The sequence below is a fragment of the Sinohyriopsis cumingii genome, chromosome 3 (assembly GCF_028554795.1).
Source record: "Sinohyriopsis cumingii isolate HCF-2022 chromosome 3, ASM2855479v2, whole genome shotgun sequence".
In the NCBI taxonomy this organism is placed as follows: Eukaryota; Metazoa; Mollusca; class Bivalvia; order Unionida; family Unionidae; genus Sinohyriopsis; species Sinohyriopsis cumingii.
Genome location: NC_142963.1, coordinates 6,138,678 through 6,157,008, shown reverse-complemented (window position 1 = coordinate 6,157,008; position 18,331 = coordinate 6,138,678). Strand labels below are relative to the sequence as shown.

The 18,331-nt window shown below is 33.6% G+C and overlaps 1 protein-coding gene across 2 annotated transcripts; it reads left to right on the top strand.

The window, feature by feature from the left end:
* The first annotated feature begins 606 nt into the window (after positions 1 to 606).
* LOC149802420 (p53 and DNA damage-regulated protein 1-like) lies at positions 607 to 17,692 on the top strand. 2 transcript variants are annotated; one of them, XM_089951628.1, is made up of 4 exons: positions 607 to 810; positions 4,937 to 5,076; positions 12,112 to 12,212; positions 16,559 to 17,692. In XM_089951628.1, exons 2-4 carry the CDS (start codon positions 4,943 to 4,945, stop codon positions 16,714 to 16,716), a joined length of 393 nt encoding a protein of 130 aa, XP_089807754.1. In that variant the 5' UTR covers positions 607 to 810; positions 4,937 to 4,942; the 3' UTR covers positions 16,717 to 17,692. The 2 variants fall into 2 exon arrangements, with proteins under 2 accessions (XP_089807754.1, XP_089807753.1); XM_089951627.1 differs by lacking the exon at positions 607 to 810 and adding an exon at positions 1,174 to 1,209.
* The last annotated feature ends 639 nt before the right edge of the window (positions 17,693 to 18,331 follow it).

Sequence of the window (18,331 nt, the reverse complement as noted above, 5' to 3'; positions counted from 1 at the left end):
CCACCTTACTACTCACGGTATATCGTGAAACAGGTATATTGTTACATTCCATAATATCATAACAATAGTTAATCATTAATTGAAATTACTATGCATGCTTTTAAGTTTACTGAGTGTTTTAAAAAGTTCATTGTACCAAATTATACTTTTTAGTGCTTCTTAGTGTTTCTTGAAACATCAAGTAAATAATATATATTTATATATTTTATAGGAAATGTAGGCTCCATTTTCTTCCTTGTATGTGTTGTTAAATAGTTGTTGATAACAACTGATTGTGTACTTAGAAAATGATGCGCAGTACAGTAGGCTCTTACAAGACAGTCATTTACAACATTTTAACATTCGTATTCTGTTTTATTGCTGCTGCTTCTGGTGGCGGTGATGATATTGTTGTTGATGATGATAACGATGACGATTATGGTGATTAATTATCTTATATTAAAAGAATAAAGAGCACTCATTTACTCCTATAACATAGCCTGACAGAGTTGTCTTTCCTGATACTCAAAATGCGTTGTATCTGTTGCGACCCGTGTTAACAATTTTTATCGATTTATTGCGGTACCATTTGTGTTTGGGGATAATTTAATGCTTTAATATGTTCTTGGTGATCAATGTTTAGCCCTTAGAGCCTCTTAATAGTTCTTTGTGCTTGTTAATAGTTCTTAGCGGTGTTAACCAACCTGGTTACGAGGACCCCCACCCACCGCGTCAATCATACTTAAAAGAGACATACCAGTATAGTATGATAGACAAGAGTCCTATGTTAGATAGGGTTATGAGAGGAATCTGAGGTAGTTTTGCCACTCGGTATGATTTGTTTTTTTCCTTCATATAATATTTTTAAACATCAAGCTCGCATCGAGCACATGGCTCTCAACTGGATATATAGGCCAGGGGAAGAGCATAGTCCCACATGTAAAACCTGACGCTGATATTTATGTTGTGGGCGTCACCTAAACAAAATCAACATGTGCTGTGTTTTACATGTAGGACTAGGAAGAGCCAAAATACGAAGCTGTAATGAGATACCAGACAGAATTACAAGGGCTGGTTACAAAGAAACTGGAGTATCCGTCCTTGAATCAAGGGATGGTGGTTCTAACCTGTAACAGTATAACACCCCCATCCCTTTTGTTCAAGGACGGATACTCCACATTTTCTTTGTAACGAGCCCCTGTGGACAGAATGGCTAAGCAAGATGATCCGGTAATAACTGAAGCGGTGTAATTAAATTTATATACAATATGCTTCTATTTATGTTCAGATTTTATATCAGATATCGTGTTACCGGTCGTTCTGGTTTTTCACTCTTGTTTACATTTTCACTTCTTTTCTCCTCTGAGGCCGAAATGTCCTGTAGCTGCAAACGGGAGGAGTGGGGGAATAACTGTCACTACCATAACGAAATTTAAGGCCAGACCATTTAATAGTGGAGGTAGGGGTTGGGCTTTTTCTTTCAGAACATTTTTTTCCTACTCTGAACACACTTGAAAATGATTCTTGCTTTGATTTAGTAAAAGCAATATAGCTTATGTACTCATTATAAATTAAATATAAATTGTTGTTTGTAATAATAATTTTGTTAAGCCAAGTCTATTCTGTCCTAATTATTCAATGATGTGCACCTTAACTGCCATAAAGAAACTTCCAGACAAAAATTATCAATTGCTATGGACTTATACAATTATGGCCAGGTACTAAAGTCAAATCGTGATAGTATTGGGTAGTACAGATTTCTTTATCAACATTCATAGCATTCTTTGTGACATCACAACCGTGACATTCAATCCGGATTGTACTGGATCACACCTTATGGTTGATCTTGTCCAAAAATGTCCACATACTTTAACATTACTTTTGCCTTGTGTACTTCTTGGGCTATGTAAATAATGACCTTCCAAAGGAATTTGGACGTATGAGGATCCAGATTAAATGAATAAACACCATTTCAGAGTATTTTGAATTAAAGTTTAAAAATTGCACTCATTACCAAAATAATCTGTATTGAATGTATACATGACCTGTTTGATTTTTACTATATAAGTATTAGTATTAATTTGTATCTATTTATTTCGTTGATAAAATTAAGTGAAATAAAATACAATATCTCAGCTGATAGTGAAAACATAGTCGAGACCCAAAAATCAAATGGTCTGCAGCCTGGAGTCCATACGTGATGAGATCAGTGACGTTAGTCTCTGTCATTACACATCATTACGGTAAATGGAAAGCACACTTACATCTCCAGATATTTGTTTTGTGATATACAAATTACATGTATGTAGAAATAAAGATATCAGTGAGATTTGGCAGGGTGCATTTGGTGCATATTCGTTATGGACTTGTAATTTTACTGGCTAGGCATTCACATGTGGTCTTAGACATAAAAGGAAAGAGAAACATTTCCTATACAGAGAGCTTTTATATATATATATATATATATTGTTGAATTCAGTTTTTTTCCTCATATTCTGACATTTTCTTCAGTGATCGATATGCATACCTAATGTCTCTTTTCAAGCTGGTAAAATGAACACGCTGCGTGTATGTGTCAATCCAAAAATCTTGAATCCCTGTATTGAAATAAAGAAATCGGGGAGATTTTGCAGGGTGCATTGGGTTCATATCCATTCAGGACTTGTCATTACCAGCTAAGCATTCTCAGATGGTCTTAGACATAAAATGATAAGGAAATTAAAAATTTCCTATACAGATCTATGGTCTGTATATATCATCAGTTATAGATATTTTATACTCAACACTAGTGATTGAAATTCATTTTCATTTCATGGCTTTCTCAGGGTCAAGCAGTAACTCAAGAACGTGTACAGCTATTTTTAATAGCAAGTGTTGTAGGCCATCTTGAGAAGCAAAAGTTTTCAAGTTGTTAACTGATATCAATAATAGTATCTTAAGTGTATGAAAATGGACTAATACAGACAATATTTGATTAAGTCCAGTAAAAAAACTGAGACATTCTGTACTTTTGAACTGGAAGATAGTAGTCAGTCTCATTTAACTGAGAATCTGTGAGACTCACTTGGTCTGTAGTAGGTGAGTCTCACTGTGACATCCATTTTTCTTGTTAACAGCAACAACAAAAAAATGTAAGGAAAACAGTCTGTGGGACAGTGAGGCCATGAAAAGGCCTCATGGGATACCAACACAGACTTATCAAGTGTTTTAAGTGCACACTAAAAAATGATAACACCTTTTGTGAATTGCGGTCTTTGAGCACCTGGAATCTAGTTGATTCCAGGCAAACCTATCAAGGACAGAAAAACATTCCCATCCCTTTTTCCTCAGAATTTTCTGGGTTCTCTTCCAGGTCTCACTTGTTGGGACACACATCATTAGCGGCCCTTGAAAGAGGGTCTTAACGTTTGAGAGGTTGTTTGACTGTTATGGTTTGCTTAATAACACAAAACAAAGGTTTGCTCTAACTACCTTAATGGCTAGATTACAACTAACAATAACAGAAAACACATGTTTCTTTCACAGATGCTATCATAAGGCATATAGGGTTATAACTGAATGTGGAGCCAGGAGCTGACCTTACATGACCTGTAACTGTCAGATCATTTGTAACAACAGAATGTTAGAACCGTATATTGCCACAACTCCCCCTGTAGGGAGATGACTGAAAGTTCTCATGTCTTGAACAACATCCACATGTCTTGAACAACATCCACATGTCTTGAATAACATCCACATGTCTTGAACAACATCCACATGTCTTGAACAACATCCACATGTCTTGAATAACATCCACATGTCTTGAATAACATCCAATTCTTGAACAACATCCACATGTCTTGAATAACATCCACGTGTCTTGAACAACATCCACATGTCTTGAACAACATCCACATGTCTTGAATAACATCCACATGTCTTGAACAACATCCACATGTCTTGAACAACATCCACATGTCTTGAACAACATCCACATGTCTTGAAGAACATCCACATGTCTTGAATAACATCCACGTGTCTTGAATAACATCCACATGTCTTGAACAACATCCACATGTCTTGAACAACATCCACATGTCTTGAACAACATCCACATGTCTTGAACAACATCCACATGTCTTGAATAACATCCACATGTCTTGAACAACATCCACATGTCTTGAATAACATCCACATGTCTTGAACAACATCCATGTGTCTTGAACAACATCCACTTGATACAGTTTATTATTGCAGTGCAAGTATGAATCATTACATCTCTGTTAGCAACCATGTGGCTTCCATGCAGCCATATAGAAAACATGTCTTCAGCATCTCCAAAAGATCAAACTTGGTTAGAATGTAACTCTCTTAGGACATGCTTTATTAAACATTTGGGCCATGGTGGCTTCCCTGGTGATGGTGTGGCTTCCATAACAAGCATGAAGAATCTGTTTTGAACTTCATCACAATGGACAAGCCAGTTTTTATCAAAGTAGGTACAAACATTTCTTAGGACTTTAAATGTATTGTCCAGGGAGGTTCACCTAACAATGATATGGCTTTAATAGCAACTGTGTGGAAAAGCCACAAATGATACTGATTTCCCATTAGGCCTAACAGGAATATATTTTACATTCATTTAAAAGATGCCAGTGCACCATCTAGTCCTGTTAAAGTTAATCAAATTAAAAACACAGTTAAATGTGTAAAATACCAACAGTTTCTATCTAATAGGCAGAAATTATCCAGACATGGGAATTTTTCAACCCAAGGAACCTGCATTTTAAACCAGTGTGTGCTTAATGGGAGACTCATGCCCACTTGTGCTTTTTGTTTAAGTCAAGTGTTTGTGCACTTTTAGATAACAATCCTGTCTTGAAAACCTAATGACAGTTTCCTATTCTGTTATACTGTTGATTTTACTGATTTATTATATGCCCCCCTTATTAATGGTACAGTATTTCTTATTGAACAGGTGATCATGGATGCACAATTCACACAGAAATTAGTAAAGGAGTTGACATCATTGGAAGAGGTAGCAGAAGAAATCCTTGCCGATAAACAAGAAATGATTGATTTAGATAAAAGACGACAGAAGACCCGTGAAGCAGTCAGGTAACCTACGGCTGGGTTGTCTAAATGCAGTGCTGTTAGTAGCACATGTACATCAATTGTCCAGAATAATAATTTGAACTTGGGAGGGATTGATACTTTATTAAACAACAAGTCTGTGTTATAGTACCAACCATCATGGGTTGATAAACCATAGTACCAACCATCATGGGTTGATAAACCATAGTACCAACCATCATGGGTTGATAAACCATAGTACCAACCATCATGGGTTGATAAACCATAGTACCAACCATCATGGGTTGATAAACCATAGTACCAACCATCATGGGTTGATAAACCATAGTACCAACCATCATGGGATGGTAAGCCATAGTACCAACTATCACGAAGTTGATAAGGCAGATGACTGATATTAATAATGTTTATTTGGTATTCAATATCTATAGTAGTCAGACATATGAATTCTGTCTGCAGAAATGGGGATTTCCTTTGATCCAAGGGCCTGGGTCCTTAATGCAGCACACTGCTGCCTGGATGCACGTGTTTCAACCCCATAGAGTCCCTGTAATGCAGCATATTTTGATAGTAGGGTTCCCTCTGCTTTTTTCAAGTATCTAATAAAGTATAATTCATAAAATGATTTGCCCATGCATTGATGATTTTCAAGCATTAATCAATTGATTGCCCCAGTTAGTACATTTGCACTGATTGGTTGATTGTCCTCAGTTAGTACATTTGCATTGGTCGGTTGATTGTCCCCAGTTAATACATTTGCATTGATTGGTTGATTGTGCCCCCAGTTAGTACATTTGCATTGATTGGTTGATTGTCCCCAGTTAATACATTTGCATTGATTGGTTGATTGTCCCCAGTTAGTACATTTGCGTTGATCGGTTGATTGCCCCCAATTAGTACATTTGCATTGATTGGTTGATTGCCCCCAGTTAGTACATTTGCATTGATCAGTTGATTGCCCCCAGTTAGTACATTTGCACTGATGTTAAAACAAGTGTTTTGTAAGACTAATCACATCACATAATTATTGAGAGGTGTGATGCTTGATTGCATGGCAGGAGATTATCAAGGCCTGTTTGAAGTTATGTGGCATAGCAGGGGATTATCAAGGCCTGTTTGAAGTTATGTGGCTTCCTATAGATAAAATGCCCATGCTTCTTAACTTTGTCCACTATTTAGGACACAGATATTTTAGTTGAAAAGGAAACTGTAGAAAACTGCTACAGTCTCTCTCAAGATTGAATGATATATAATGATGGAAAAGTGAATATTTTTTGCAGAAGCTAATAAAGGATTGACCTGAGTGCCTGTGCTCATTATTAGCCTCACCTGTTGTGAGTTTTCTAGACTGGGATTTGAATTCCTCATGCTTGTGTAATCATTCCCCACTAGAATTTATTTTAGAAAATTGAGTCTACAATTTTGTCCTTCCTGTGCAGTAAAAAATAAATGCAGCACCGTTTTCAATGAAGATTTCTTTTATCTCCTCATTACATTATCTATCACTTATCGACCGTGTACTTATTATTGGTGTTATCGACTATGTGCTTATTATTGGTGCCCAAGCTAATCAAAGGCAGTAATACATTTCTGTCTACTGCTCTGGTGGCATAGTGGTTAGAGTGTCCACCTCAAAATTAACTTTTTCAGTTCTAGAGAAAAATATTTTCCACTTATAATATTTTTCAATTTACTAGCAATTTAAAACTGTAATTAGCATGATGCTACTTTGGTGGTTTGTCTAAGTGTCTGTTCTTTGGTGGTTTGTCTGTCTAAGTGTCTGTACTTTGGTGGTTTTTCTGTGTAAGTGTCTGTACTTTGGTGGTTTGTCTGTATAAGTGTCTGTACTTTGGTGGTTTGTCTGTATAAGTGTCTGTCCTGTTATTTGACTACTGACCCAACTGTTATCCAAGCATTATACTCTTTCTTTATTTGGAATACCTTGTATATATCTGTTTATTATTCACTTGACATGGTTGTGTCTTTTTTTTCTGATCTTTTCAACACGTTGACATTCAGAAATCAGGGTTCGCTGATTTTGGATTTCAGGAAGTCCAGGACTTTCAAAGCATCATTGTTGGAAGTCGTAATATAACATTTTGGAAGTTCAAAATTGGTGATATTGTAGCAACTATCTTGAACACTGCTTTGAGTCAGTCATTTCTGTTTGCATATTATGAAGTGGAAAAAAGTGTTAATTCATACAAATTAGAGTCATTATTAGAAAAGTAAGAAATAAAAAAAGTTATTTGAAAGAAAATAACCCAAGTAATAATAAGAAATAGAGTGGATTTATTTAGCTGGTATGTTTGAGCGAGAGTCTGTGAGAGAAAGATTAAGAAAATGCAACTAAAACTGGTATGAACATGATTTATCCTTTGTATGAAGTCTAAACTTAATCTTATAAATCATGATGTATAATGCAACATGTAAATTGTTCTTGATTGTGGTACAGTGTATATACTCTTTTCTAATACTTTATTGGGTTTCAGTTCTCACTTGGATGATATAATACAGCCAGATGCCTCATTTTTGCTTTGTGCAAGTGACTTATTGCCTAAGCAAAGTGGAGTGAAGGAATTTCTGGGCCTAATGCCAGCTTCATCAGCATTGTCATATACTGGTTCTTAACTTAGTCTTAATCCCATTCTGCAAACTGAAACGTGTCTCACATGCAACATATATTACTGGGATACACTTTCCAGTCTCAGCAAACTTGGCTGTTTATGAATACTCAATGAGAGTCTTGCATGTTGCTAATATCTTGGAATTTATTGCTTCTCTAAGATCTGGACCTGACTGAGGATGGGGTAATCCTGTCATTTCTTTCTTCAGTGTATTGACATAGGGAGAAAGCTGCTCATATACAACAGCAGATTCTATTTGTGCCTTACTTTGCCTCATCATTTTGAGAACTCGTGAATTCCTTTAGATTTTCACTAAGAATGTCAATAACTATGCTCTTTTTAGTTTTCCATCTGACATTTTTCATGGTCATTTGCAAGTTGTACACCCGTATAATAAACTTTTTTGCCATTTGTTGTGAAGTTATCAAGAAAGGCCAGAGTAGTTACTACCATTGCTTTTTCAAGCTTTCTAATGACAGAATGGTCTAAAGTGCTCACCTTTACTGATCATTACCATCTCACCTCAGTCAGTGTGGGTTCAAGTCTCAAGCCTAGCCATGTCACTGTATGTAAGAAAGCATGTCAATTATTTCCTGTGGGTTGGTGCTTCTTCCCAGGGATTTCCCAGATTCATCCTCCACCACTTATACTGGCTGCCATGTTATCTTGTGCTGAGAAATGGCATTAAACCCTAAACCAGAAACAACCATTGGCTTCGTCTCCCAAAGGACTGACTTCACTCAAATCTAAGTTTTCTTTTCGAAGATATTTGCATATTAGAGACAAAATTTCCAAACCATCTGTCAATAATGCTGTGATATTCATGTTTAGGCTCGAATAAACAGTAACACAAGAAAGAGTGAAAACAACAAGCTTTGAAAAAATACAATAATTTTTTTCCCTGGAAAATTCTGTAAAAATAAAAAAATTACAAACTTATGGCTTTAAGAATAAAATCCAGAATAATCCAAGAATAATATTTTAGTAATTCTAATAACAAAATGTTCTACAGATTTCAAGTTCAAATCCTGATGAAGAATCCATGATGGAAGACGATGACGTAGTGTTGAATTTTACAGTTCCTTGTAGAAAAAAGAATTATCACTCCGGTTTTGGAAATCAAAATAAATTTCTTATAAGAACTGTCTTTGATTAAGAATCTCACAGAAGCACATGTATTTTCCAGAAAAATAACAAAATTAATCCTTTTGAATCCAAGTAGTTTGAAATAACTCCAAACGGCACAACATACAACTTCCAGTTTAATAGCCCAGCTTCTACTGAGATTAATTCACTAAAACATAGATTATATGCCTTCTAAACATAAACAAGGGTATCACATGACATGTTCTGGAAGCTCATAGAATTATGTACTTGTTAAAGGTCACGTACACCCAGTGTGACCCTGATGAAAACCAATCATTTTCCTCTAATAAATAAAAAACATAAAAAATTGTTTACATCTTAAACATGAAGTCCCATCATGACCTCAACAACAACCAATCATTTTAAAATAAAATAGAACTTATTTACTGGTTGCTACAAATTTTGAAACAAGGTCAGGATTTAGATCAACACCTGGTGTTTATAAAACAGTCAGGGTCAAACTATTTTCTGAAAAAGGTGTCATCTCTTGAGAATAAATTTACATTACGATAGCATGTAATAAAAAATAAAATAAAAGAAACCGACAAACAATTAAATTGAAATAGATATATATTAAATCAGATATAATTAAATCAAATATACATAGCACAGCTGGAGATATGAAATTCAGCAAGAATTTTAAGATTGTAAGAGACGGTTGATCCATAACAAGCATGAACTGTTGAAACAAAGTGATGCATTGAAAACCATCTAATACTAAATGGGTCTTTTAATTTCATATGGGGTTCTTCCATAAATTTTTGCATTTTAGAAATATCCCAGATCTTATTACAAATGAACTTACATGAAAGTTTAACATTTTCATACTGACTTTGTACATGATATGAACAGTAATATTTTCATACATGCATTGTACATGAAGTGCAGAGTGATATTTTCATGCATGCTTTGTACATGAAATGTACAGTGATATTTTCATGCACGCTTTGTACATGAAATGTACAGTAATATTTTCATGCACACTTTGTACATGAAATGTACAGTAATATTTTCATGCACGCTTTGTACATGAAATGTACAGTAATATTTTCATGCACGCTTAGTAAATGAAATGTACATGCTTTGTACATGAAATGTACAGTAATATTTTCATACACGCTTTGTACATGAAATGTACAGTAATATTATCATACACGCTTTGTACATGAAATGTACAGTAATATTTTCATACACCCTTAAAGTTTATACCTGAAAATATAACAATTTCATACATCCTTTGTACATATAAATATAGCATTTTCACATACCTTTTGTACAAACAAATATAACATCATAATATGACCTTTGTACATGAAAATAACATTTCCAGATGTGCTTTGTACATGAAAATATAACATTTTCATTCACCCTTTGTACATAAAAATTTATAATTTTCATAGTCCTTTGTGCTTTTTAAGGGAGGGAATTTCAGTTCCTGCATCAGATCAAGCTAAGGACAGTCTGTGTACAACACAGTGAACATTGACTTGATTAGGAGAAAATTCTCTGAGTTTCCTGATTATTTTTGGCAAGCATAACTGATGCCCCTCACTTCCTAATCCTACAAATGTGGTAGAGCTAAACCCAAAAGTTGGCATTGGTTTAAAATAATGTCTTTGTGTCAGATTTACCATTCTTTATTTTTAAATTACCCACCAACTGTTTTAATTTCTCCACTGCTAAAAATCTTAAGTACACTACAGTTTTCCTTTGTACCAATAAATCCGTACTTTGCGTCCACCAGAACTCCAAACAAATTTGCACCAGATATATTGAGTTCAGAACGTTTTTAAAAATTGACTGAACTGTATAAATTAGTTATGCACCTTGATCATTAAATGAAGACCTGTAAATATTTGCAAATTCAAACTGTAAATGCACTTTCTCAGTGAAGCTACCTTAGTGGCATACTTGTAATCCAAACCGTGGTTATATTTCTGTAATGCTGACACCTGAAATTACCTTAAAAAAGGAAACAAAAATAGAAATTCCATAGAAAAATATGAATCAAGAATGAATGATTCAAAACATGAATTCAGCTATCAGTTTGAAATCAGAATGTTTTTTGTTGCAGCACTAGAAATATAGTCGTTTGATTACATCACAAAGTAAAATGTGCACAAAACAACAGCAAACACAGCAACTACAATAGAAGTGACATTTTTATTGAGTGTAGGAAAAGTGTAATTCAAACTTAAATGCAGATGTGATGATTTATTGAGAGAAACTGGAGTAAAATTGATGATAAAATGCCTTCAGCCTAATTAGGGGTTGCCCCACCCCACCACAATTTCTGGTTGCCCCACCCCACCACAATGGCTGGTGCAGACAATTTATTAGTGCACATTTAAAGTGCTGTCATGCTACTAGAAAATAACCATCTAATTATTTTTTTATTAATTAAAGGAAAGTATACTTAACTATATTTATATAAACATAATATGAGCGGGTAATTAATGATCATATCTGTTGATTGGTTGGAATTATTTATACTTAACTATATTATATTAACATAATATGAGTGGGTAATTAATGCTGATACCTGTTGATTGGTTGGAAAGATTCATGGCATACTTGTGTAAAATTCACGTGTAGACGTTGTGGAAGGGCAGAAAAACATGCCTGTACTATATGTGTAAAATTCATGTGTAGACATTGTGGAAGGGCAGAAGAACATGCCTGTACTATATGTGTAAAATTCATGTGTAGACATTGTGGAAGGGCTGAAGAACATGCCTGTACAATATGTGTAAAATTCATGTGTAGACATTGTGGAAGGGCAGAAGAACATGCCTGTACTATATGTGTAAGATTCATGTGTAGACATTGTGGAGGGGCTGAAGAACATGCCTGTACTATATGTGTAAAATTCATGTGTAGACATTGTGGAGGGGCTGAAGAACATGCCTGTACTATATGAGTGGTAGGAACCAAAAGCATCATTTGCATTTTGCTACCAATGAGGACCTCCGGCACTGAAGGCACAGCAGAAGGGAGAGGATGTTTGAGTATGAGTGTAAGATGAATGTATTTACAAAATGCTTCCAATCTGGAAATCAAAAGATAACATTTTTAATGCCACTTACTTTGTTATTTTCTTTTTTTTTAAAAATATTAGTAATCTTTGTAAACAATTTAAAGGTTTCAAGTACAGTTGATGCCAAATTCAGGTTAAAGATTGGTATGTGTATTGCATCTGATGCCAAATGTTAGGCTAGAAAGACCAGCATTTTAAAGCTAGAATTATTTAAAAGTTTACTTTTATTTTTTTCCTGAAATTTTGCAGAGCTCTTCAGAAGGATAAAAAGACACAGAAAACTTGGGTGTGCTTTGGAAACACATTCCTTAAACTATCAACACAACAGACAAAAAAGCTGCTTGAGAAAGGTATGGAATTAAAAAATGAGTTCCTGGGAAAGGTTTTAAATAAAGGATCCGTCAAATTTCAGAATCAGATTTAAAAAGTAAATCTTCATGTTTTCTTTTTTTTTAGTCCTAGTTTTTCTTTGTAAAATATTTGAATTCATTAATATTGTTATTTTAATAAATATATTTATTCTTTTTTAAAAAAAACACATTACAGAATAAGCAACGACATCAATATTTAGCATATAATATTCAGGACCCAGCATTCTTATATCCTTTGGGTTCCACAGCATGAGATTTGTTTGACCCTGGAAAAATAAAATTTTGTTTTCATCATCTTTAATTTGATAGATAACACTGCTGCACTTTAAGAATTTCGATTAATTAAGAATTTGTTTCCTAATGCATCAGAGTATAATTTGTTGTAAGAATTTATCTAATGCAAAAGAGTGTGTGGTTGAAAAAATGCTGTAATGCAGTATAATGTGGAAAAGAGTGTAATGCATTGTAAAAATTGCCATATTGGAAAAGAGTGTAATGCATTGTAAAAATTGCTATATTGGAAAAGAGTGTAATGCATTGTAAAAATTGCTATATTGGAAAAGAGTGTAATGCATTGTAAAAATTGCTATATTGGAAAAGAGTGTAATGCATTGTAAAAATTGCTATATTGGAAAAGAGTGTAATGCATTGTAAAAATTGCTATATTGGAAAAGAGTGTAAGGCATTGTAAAAATTGCCGTATTGGAAAAGAGTGTAATGCGTTGTAAAAATTGCTATATTGGAAAAGAGTGTAATGCGTTATAAAAATTGCTATATTGGAAAAGAGTAATGCATTGTAAAAATTTCTATATTGGAAAAAAGTATAATGCTTTGTAAAAATTGTTATATTGGAAAAGAGTGTAATGCGTTGTAAAAATTGCTATATTGGAAAAGAGTGTAATGCATTGTAAAAATTGCTATATTGGAAAATAGTGTAATGCATTGTAAAAATTGCTATATTGGAAAAGAGTGTAATGCTTTGTAAAAATTGCTATATTGGAGAAGAGTGTAATGCGTTGTAAAAATTGCTATATTGGAAAAGAGTGTAATGCATTGTAAAAATTGCCATATTGGAAAAGAGTGTAATGTGTTGTAAAAATTGCTATATTGGGAAAGAGTGTAATGCGTTGTAAAAATTGCTATATTGGAAAAGAGTGTAATGCGTTGTAAAAATTGCTTTATTGGAAAAGAGTGTAATGCATTGTAAAAATTGCCATATTGGAAAAGAGTGTAATGTGTTGTAAAAATTGCTATATTGGGAAAGAGTGTAATGCATTGTAAAAATTGTTATATTGGAAAAGAGTTTAATGCTTTGTAAAAATTGCCATATTGGAAAAGAGTGCAATGTGTTGTAAAAATTGCCATATTGGAAAAGAGTGTAATGCGTTGTAAAAATTGCCATATTGGAAAAGAGTTTAATGCGTTGTAAAAATTGCCATATTGGAAAAGAGTGTAATGCGTTGTAAAAATTGCCATATTGGAAAAGAGTAATTCATTTAAAGAATGCTATAATGCAACAGAGTATAATGTGTTGTAAGAATTTCTATAGTACAAAAAAGTATTTTTTTAAGAATTGCTATAATACAACAGAATATTCACCTCTCCATCAATAACTTGCACACGGTGGGGTGCAGTAACATAGACTGCACTACAAGTGAGGTTTTGAGTTACCAGGGGACCTCTGAAAACCGAAGAAATGGTGACATCAGACCATACATCAAAAAGACCTTGAAAGGGAGGGCAGCAGTGCTATTTAATGGCTGAATACTCATTTTATGATTGTGTCGGGAATAAGTATCATTAAACAGCTTTTTCTAATAATACAAAACTAAGTAATTGAAAAGAGCGAGAAGCAACAAACTATGTAATATTCAACAAATAATTTATTTCCCTGGAATACAAAATGAAATTGTAAAAGGAAAAGGAACTTACGTTATTGGAAATTAAATCCCAGAATTACGATCACAAGTCCTAATAATTAGAGTTCTGAATAAACTTTAGTGGAAGTCCAAACTAAATCTAATGCTGAAGGAGTTGATTTACCTGGTGGCTCATGTCGTATTGATGTACCAACAGTCAATCACAATCATACAGTCCAAGAATATATCCTTATTTGAAACTTTCAGTATAAATTCAAGTCTCTATTTCCAAAAATGTCATTTTCTTTTAAGATCACTCGGTATTTCCAAAGACAAATCACTTGAATTAAATAATCTGAAATAAATTTCAGTCCAAATAATTTACTAGACACAACATAATAGATTGATTATGCCAAGATCTAAAAACATTTCCTAATAAAAATATAACTTTCTGGAAGGTTCATGATGTTTACATGATGTTTACAAAATAAAATCTTTGTTATAATTAGAAATTTGTTATTAAATATGTAGTAAACAACAGGTAGAGGTGGCAATTCATCCCTAAAGAATTTCCATAAGGAATTTCCATAGGGATTTCCATAAGGAATTTCCATAGTTCAGGACTCAGATTCAGATAAATATGTTTACTACAAAACCATCAATAATTCAGGCCAGGGAGAAAATGAACCTGACTTTGGACAAAGCCAAGTCCAACATACAATGCCAGATTGTCAATAGTATATCTTGAAATAAAAAAACTTTAAAAAAAACCTAACCAACCAACAATGTAATTTAAATATATGTAATACTAATTAAATTGTTAGCATTTTGGTGTGAAAATTCTCTGCTTTTTGCACAACAAAACATGATTCCTTTTGTTAAAAAATCAGAGACATTTATTTCATAAAAAAACATCAGTGTTGAAGCTCAGTTTTTAAAAATTGTTGTATTAGTGAATATTGATGCATGATTTCTTTGGAGGTAATAATGAAATTGTTGCTCCTCCTTGAGCAAATCTCTGAGTGCCAATTCAAGAATTTTCAGTTCACTAAAAACTTTGAAACTCGCTTCTGTATAATGAACTGAATGTCAAACAAAGCTATGAATTCATTGGATACTCCTTTTGCTTTGTTGCTTTGCTATCTGTGATCACATCTGTGAATGACTAGGATCATTGGGGGTATGTGAGAAAGCTTGCCAGTAGCTTCGTGTTGGGAGGTGGTTCTTACAAAAGCTGTTATGGGTTCTTCCTCCATCAGTTACATTGGCTGCCATGTATAGCCTATCATTTGCTGAAAAATGGCATTAAACCCAAAACAACAACAACCACTAAAATAATTTAAGGTAGTTTAATTTTTCCTTACACAATAAAATATTTGCAGTAGTGTTCTAGTGGTCATTTGAAATGAGTTGACCACTAGCTCTTACTCATGTAGGATTTGCATGCCTTTTAACTTTTGTTATTAATTCCATTCCCTTTTATTTGATTTGTTTCAAAAAGACACATGATGATACAATGTAGGCCTGCTTTTAATTGAGTGTAACAATACAACAAATATGTCTGTATATCAGAGATCAAAACACAGTTGGCAGTTAATTAGGTTCTCACAGTTCTCACGGACATAGCTGTGATGTTAGATTGACATTTTTTACGTTTATGATTACACTGAAACTGAATTAAAATATTCTACTAAAATACAGATTTCACTTGACAAAACTTATTTCCTTGCTATTGACTTCTTTAAGTGTTGCCGCCAATAGGCATTAGTGACATTTTGACAGATCAGGATTTTATATTTGTAACATCTTATAATTTATTTCCTTGCTATTGAGTTCTTTAAGTGTTGCCACCAGTAGACATTAGTGACATTTTGACAGATCAGGATTTTATAAAAGATTGTTATTTACATTGTACTGAGAATTTCATTATGTTGATTCAAATTTCTGGACATAACCGTCATTTTCAATGATAAAATGAGCATATATAAGAGTTTAATTTACCAATTTTTATAGTTTTCTTCATGTTCCAACAAATAATGATGAAATTCTTTTGGCATTTTCTAGGAAAAAAATATACCTTCAGTTTAATACCTAAAGTTTTCATTTTACATTTATACATTTATGTTACTGGGTTTTTTTTCACTGGATGGAATTATTTAAATATTGCATATTAAACCCGTGTTCAATTCTATAATTACTAGATTATGAATGTACTGTTGATAGAAAAGGTTGAAAGTTTCATTTCACAAACTTAGTTTTATTTAGTGTCATTGATGTGCTTTAGACATTTTATTGTCATTTATGTGGTTTACACATTTTATTAGTGTCATTGATGTGCTGTACACTTTTTATTTAGTGCCATCTATGCATTTTAGACATTTTATTATTGTCATTTATGTGCTTTACATTTTATTTAGTGTCATTTATGTGCTTTACATTTTATTTAGTGTCATTTAATTCTTTTAGACACGAGGCAAATAGACGATGAGATTGATGGAATCCGACACAACCTGAAGCCAAAAGTCAATAAGCTGCGGGACCTGGAGCATCAGGAGGACATCAAGGGCTTCAACCTCAGACCCCTCAGCAAAGAAGAGTTACAGGCACTGGATTCCTTCATGTAGGCTACACATTATTGGTGTCTCCAGTAGCCGGCATTGCACTACAACCACACAACTGGAATACTAATGACCATTCCTAACGGGAACAACCAGCCCAGAATAATAATAAATATCCATTGCATTAACTAGAAATAAGGACTTCTTGCTTAACCTGTTAGCAATGAGGAGCTGCCATTGCAGAACATCACAAAGAATTAATATGGATTATCGTAGCCCTTGTTACTCCTGGAATCAATGCATTTCAGGAGGAGGAGTTCACAGCACTTGTATGGAATGAACGGAGCAAATTAAAGGCCATATATGGAGAAAGTTATTTGGAAGCAAATTTTTCATGCATTTATTAGAAGAATATGGGAAATAAAAAAATAAAATTTTAGAAGAGTAGTATTGCCCAGAATTGCAGACTGAATTACTTCCCTTATTTTTAGCTCAATTTGCTGTTATGTGTGATGTTGTTTCAGAATGAACTGACCATCAGTTACAGTCGAAGTTTATTGATGAAATGCTCATTTCAAGTGAAAATGATGGAAATTCTGTGCAAAATATTGTCACAACTTGCAAAGAAAGCTAAAGGGCAATTGTTTTCTTTTTGATGAGGAAAGGTGCAGAAAATATGGATAATGTGGTTGAACTGTGTCTTTAAAAAAAAAAAGGTTACATTCAGAGCATTTTTTAAGAGTACTGTTCATTCAGAAGTTTCATACAAGCATATTACAATTGATCAAATCATCATGGATTCTTCTAAACATGACAGGTGCATTTAGATATAGTCAAATGTTTTCAAACCAACAGAAAATGTTTAATGGACACATTTCATGCAGTGACTTGTAACTACTACAAATATTGTGTACAGAACAGTATACAGTTTTCTTTTAATACAATTGTCCTAAAATATATCCTTACATCTTTTATGTTTCAGATATTTTAAATTTTTACCAGGATGTTATTCAGCTAATTATACTTCTTGTCAGAAGGCAGATTCTGTATTGTTGTGATGTTTGTCCATTTGCATTTACGTTAAGGAAGAAGCCATTTATTTTACAGATAGAAGCTCAAAGGTCAAGGACACTGATTGAAAGAACTAAAAGGCCAGTGCCTGCATGTCAAGCCTACAAGTATATAATTGCAGTAACACACCTGACCATGATCACAAGGTCAAGAGGTAGAGGTGGTATAATTTGCCTATGCTTCATAATGATTCATCGACAGTATGAAGATAATTCATCAGTGGGATGGTGATGGTAGTTTTCTATGAATGTGACCTTGACAGCAAAGTTAGAGGGCTTAGCAAGGATGTCTTAGAATGGATGATCTTATATTCATATTGACTAGTAGGAAGAAAATGTATCATTGGGTGTATAAAATATAAGCATCTGATAAACCATAATCTTAATGCAAATTTTGTATAACTACGACATTAAGGTCAAAGGGGCAAGTCAGCATGTCATAGAATTATTTGAATGAATGACTCACTCCAGGAATAAAGTAAATCTGTAATGGGGTTTAGGAAATGTAAGCAAATGAAAAAACGAACTGAAATCTAAAAGCAAATTTTCAGTGACTTTGACCTCAGTATTAATTGGGCAATCCACTTGGTCATATAATGAATTTGTTTAGT

Coding starts and splice junctions, on each gene's coding strand:
- LOC149802420 (XM_089951627.1), top strand. CDS start 1,189: ATGGCTAAGCAAGATGATCCG. Junction 1,210..4,936: donor TGGCTAAGCAAGATGATCCG/GTAATAACTGAA, acceptor CTTATTGAACAG/GTGATCATGGATGCACAATT. Junction 12,213..16,558: donor AAAAAAGCTGCTTGAGAAAG/GTATGGAATTAA, acceptor TAATTCTTTTAG/ACACGAGGCAAATAGACGAT.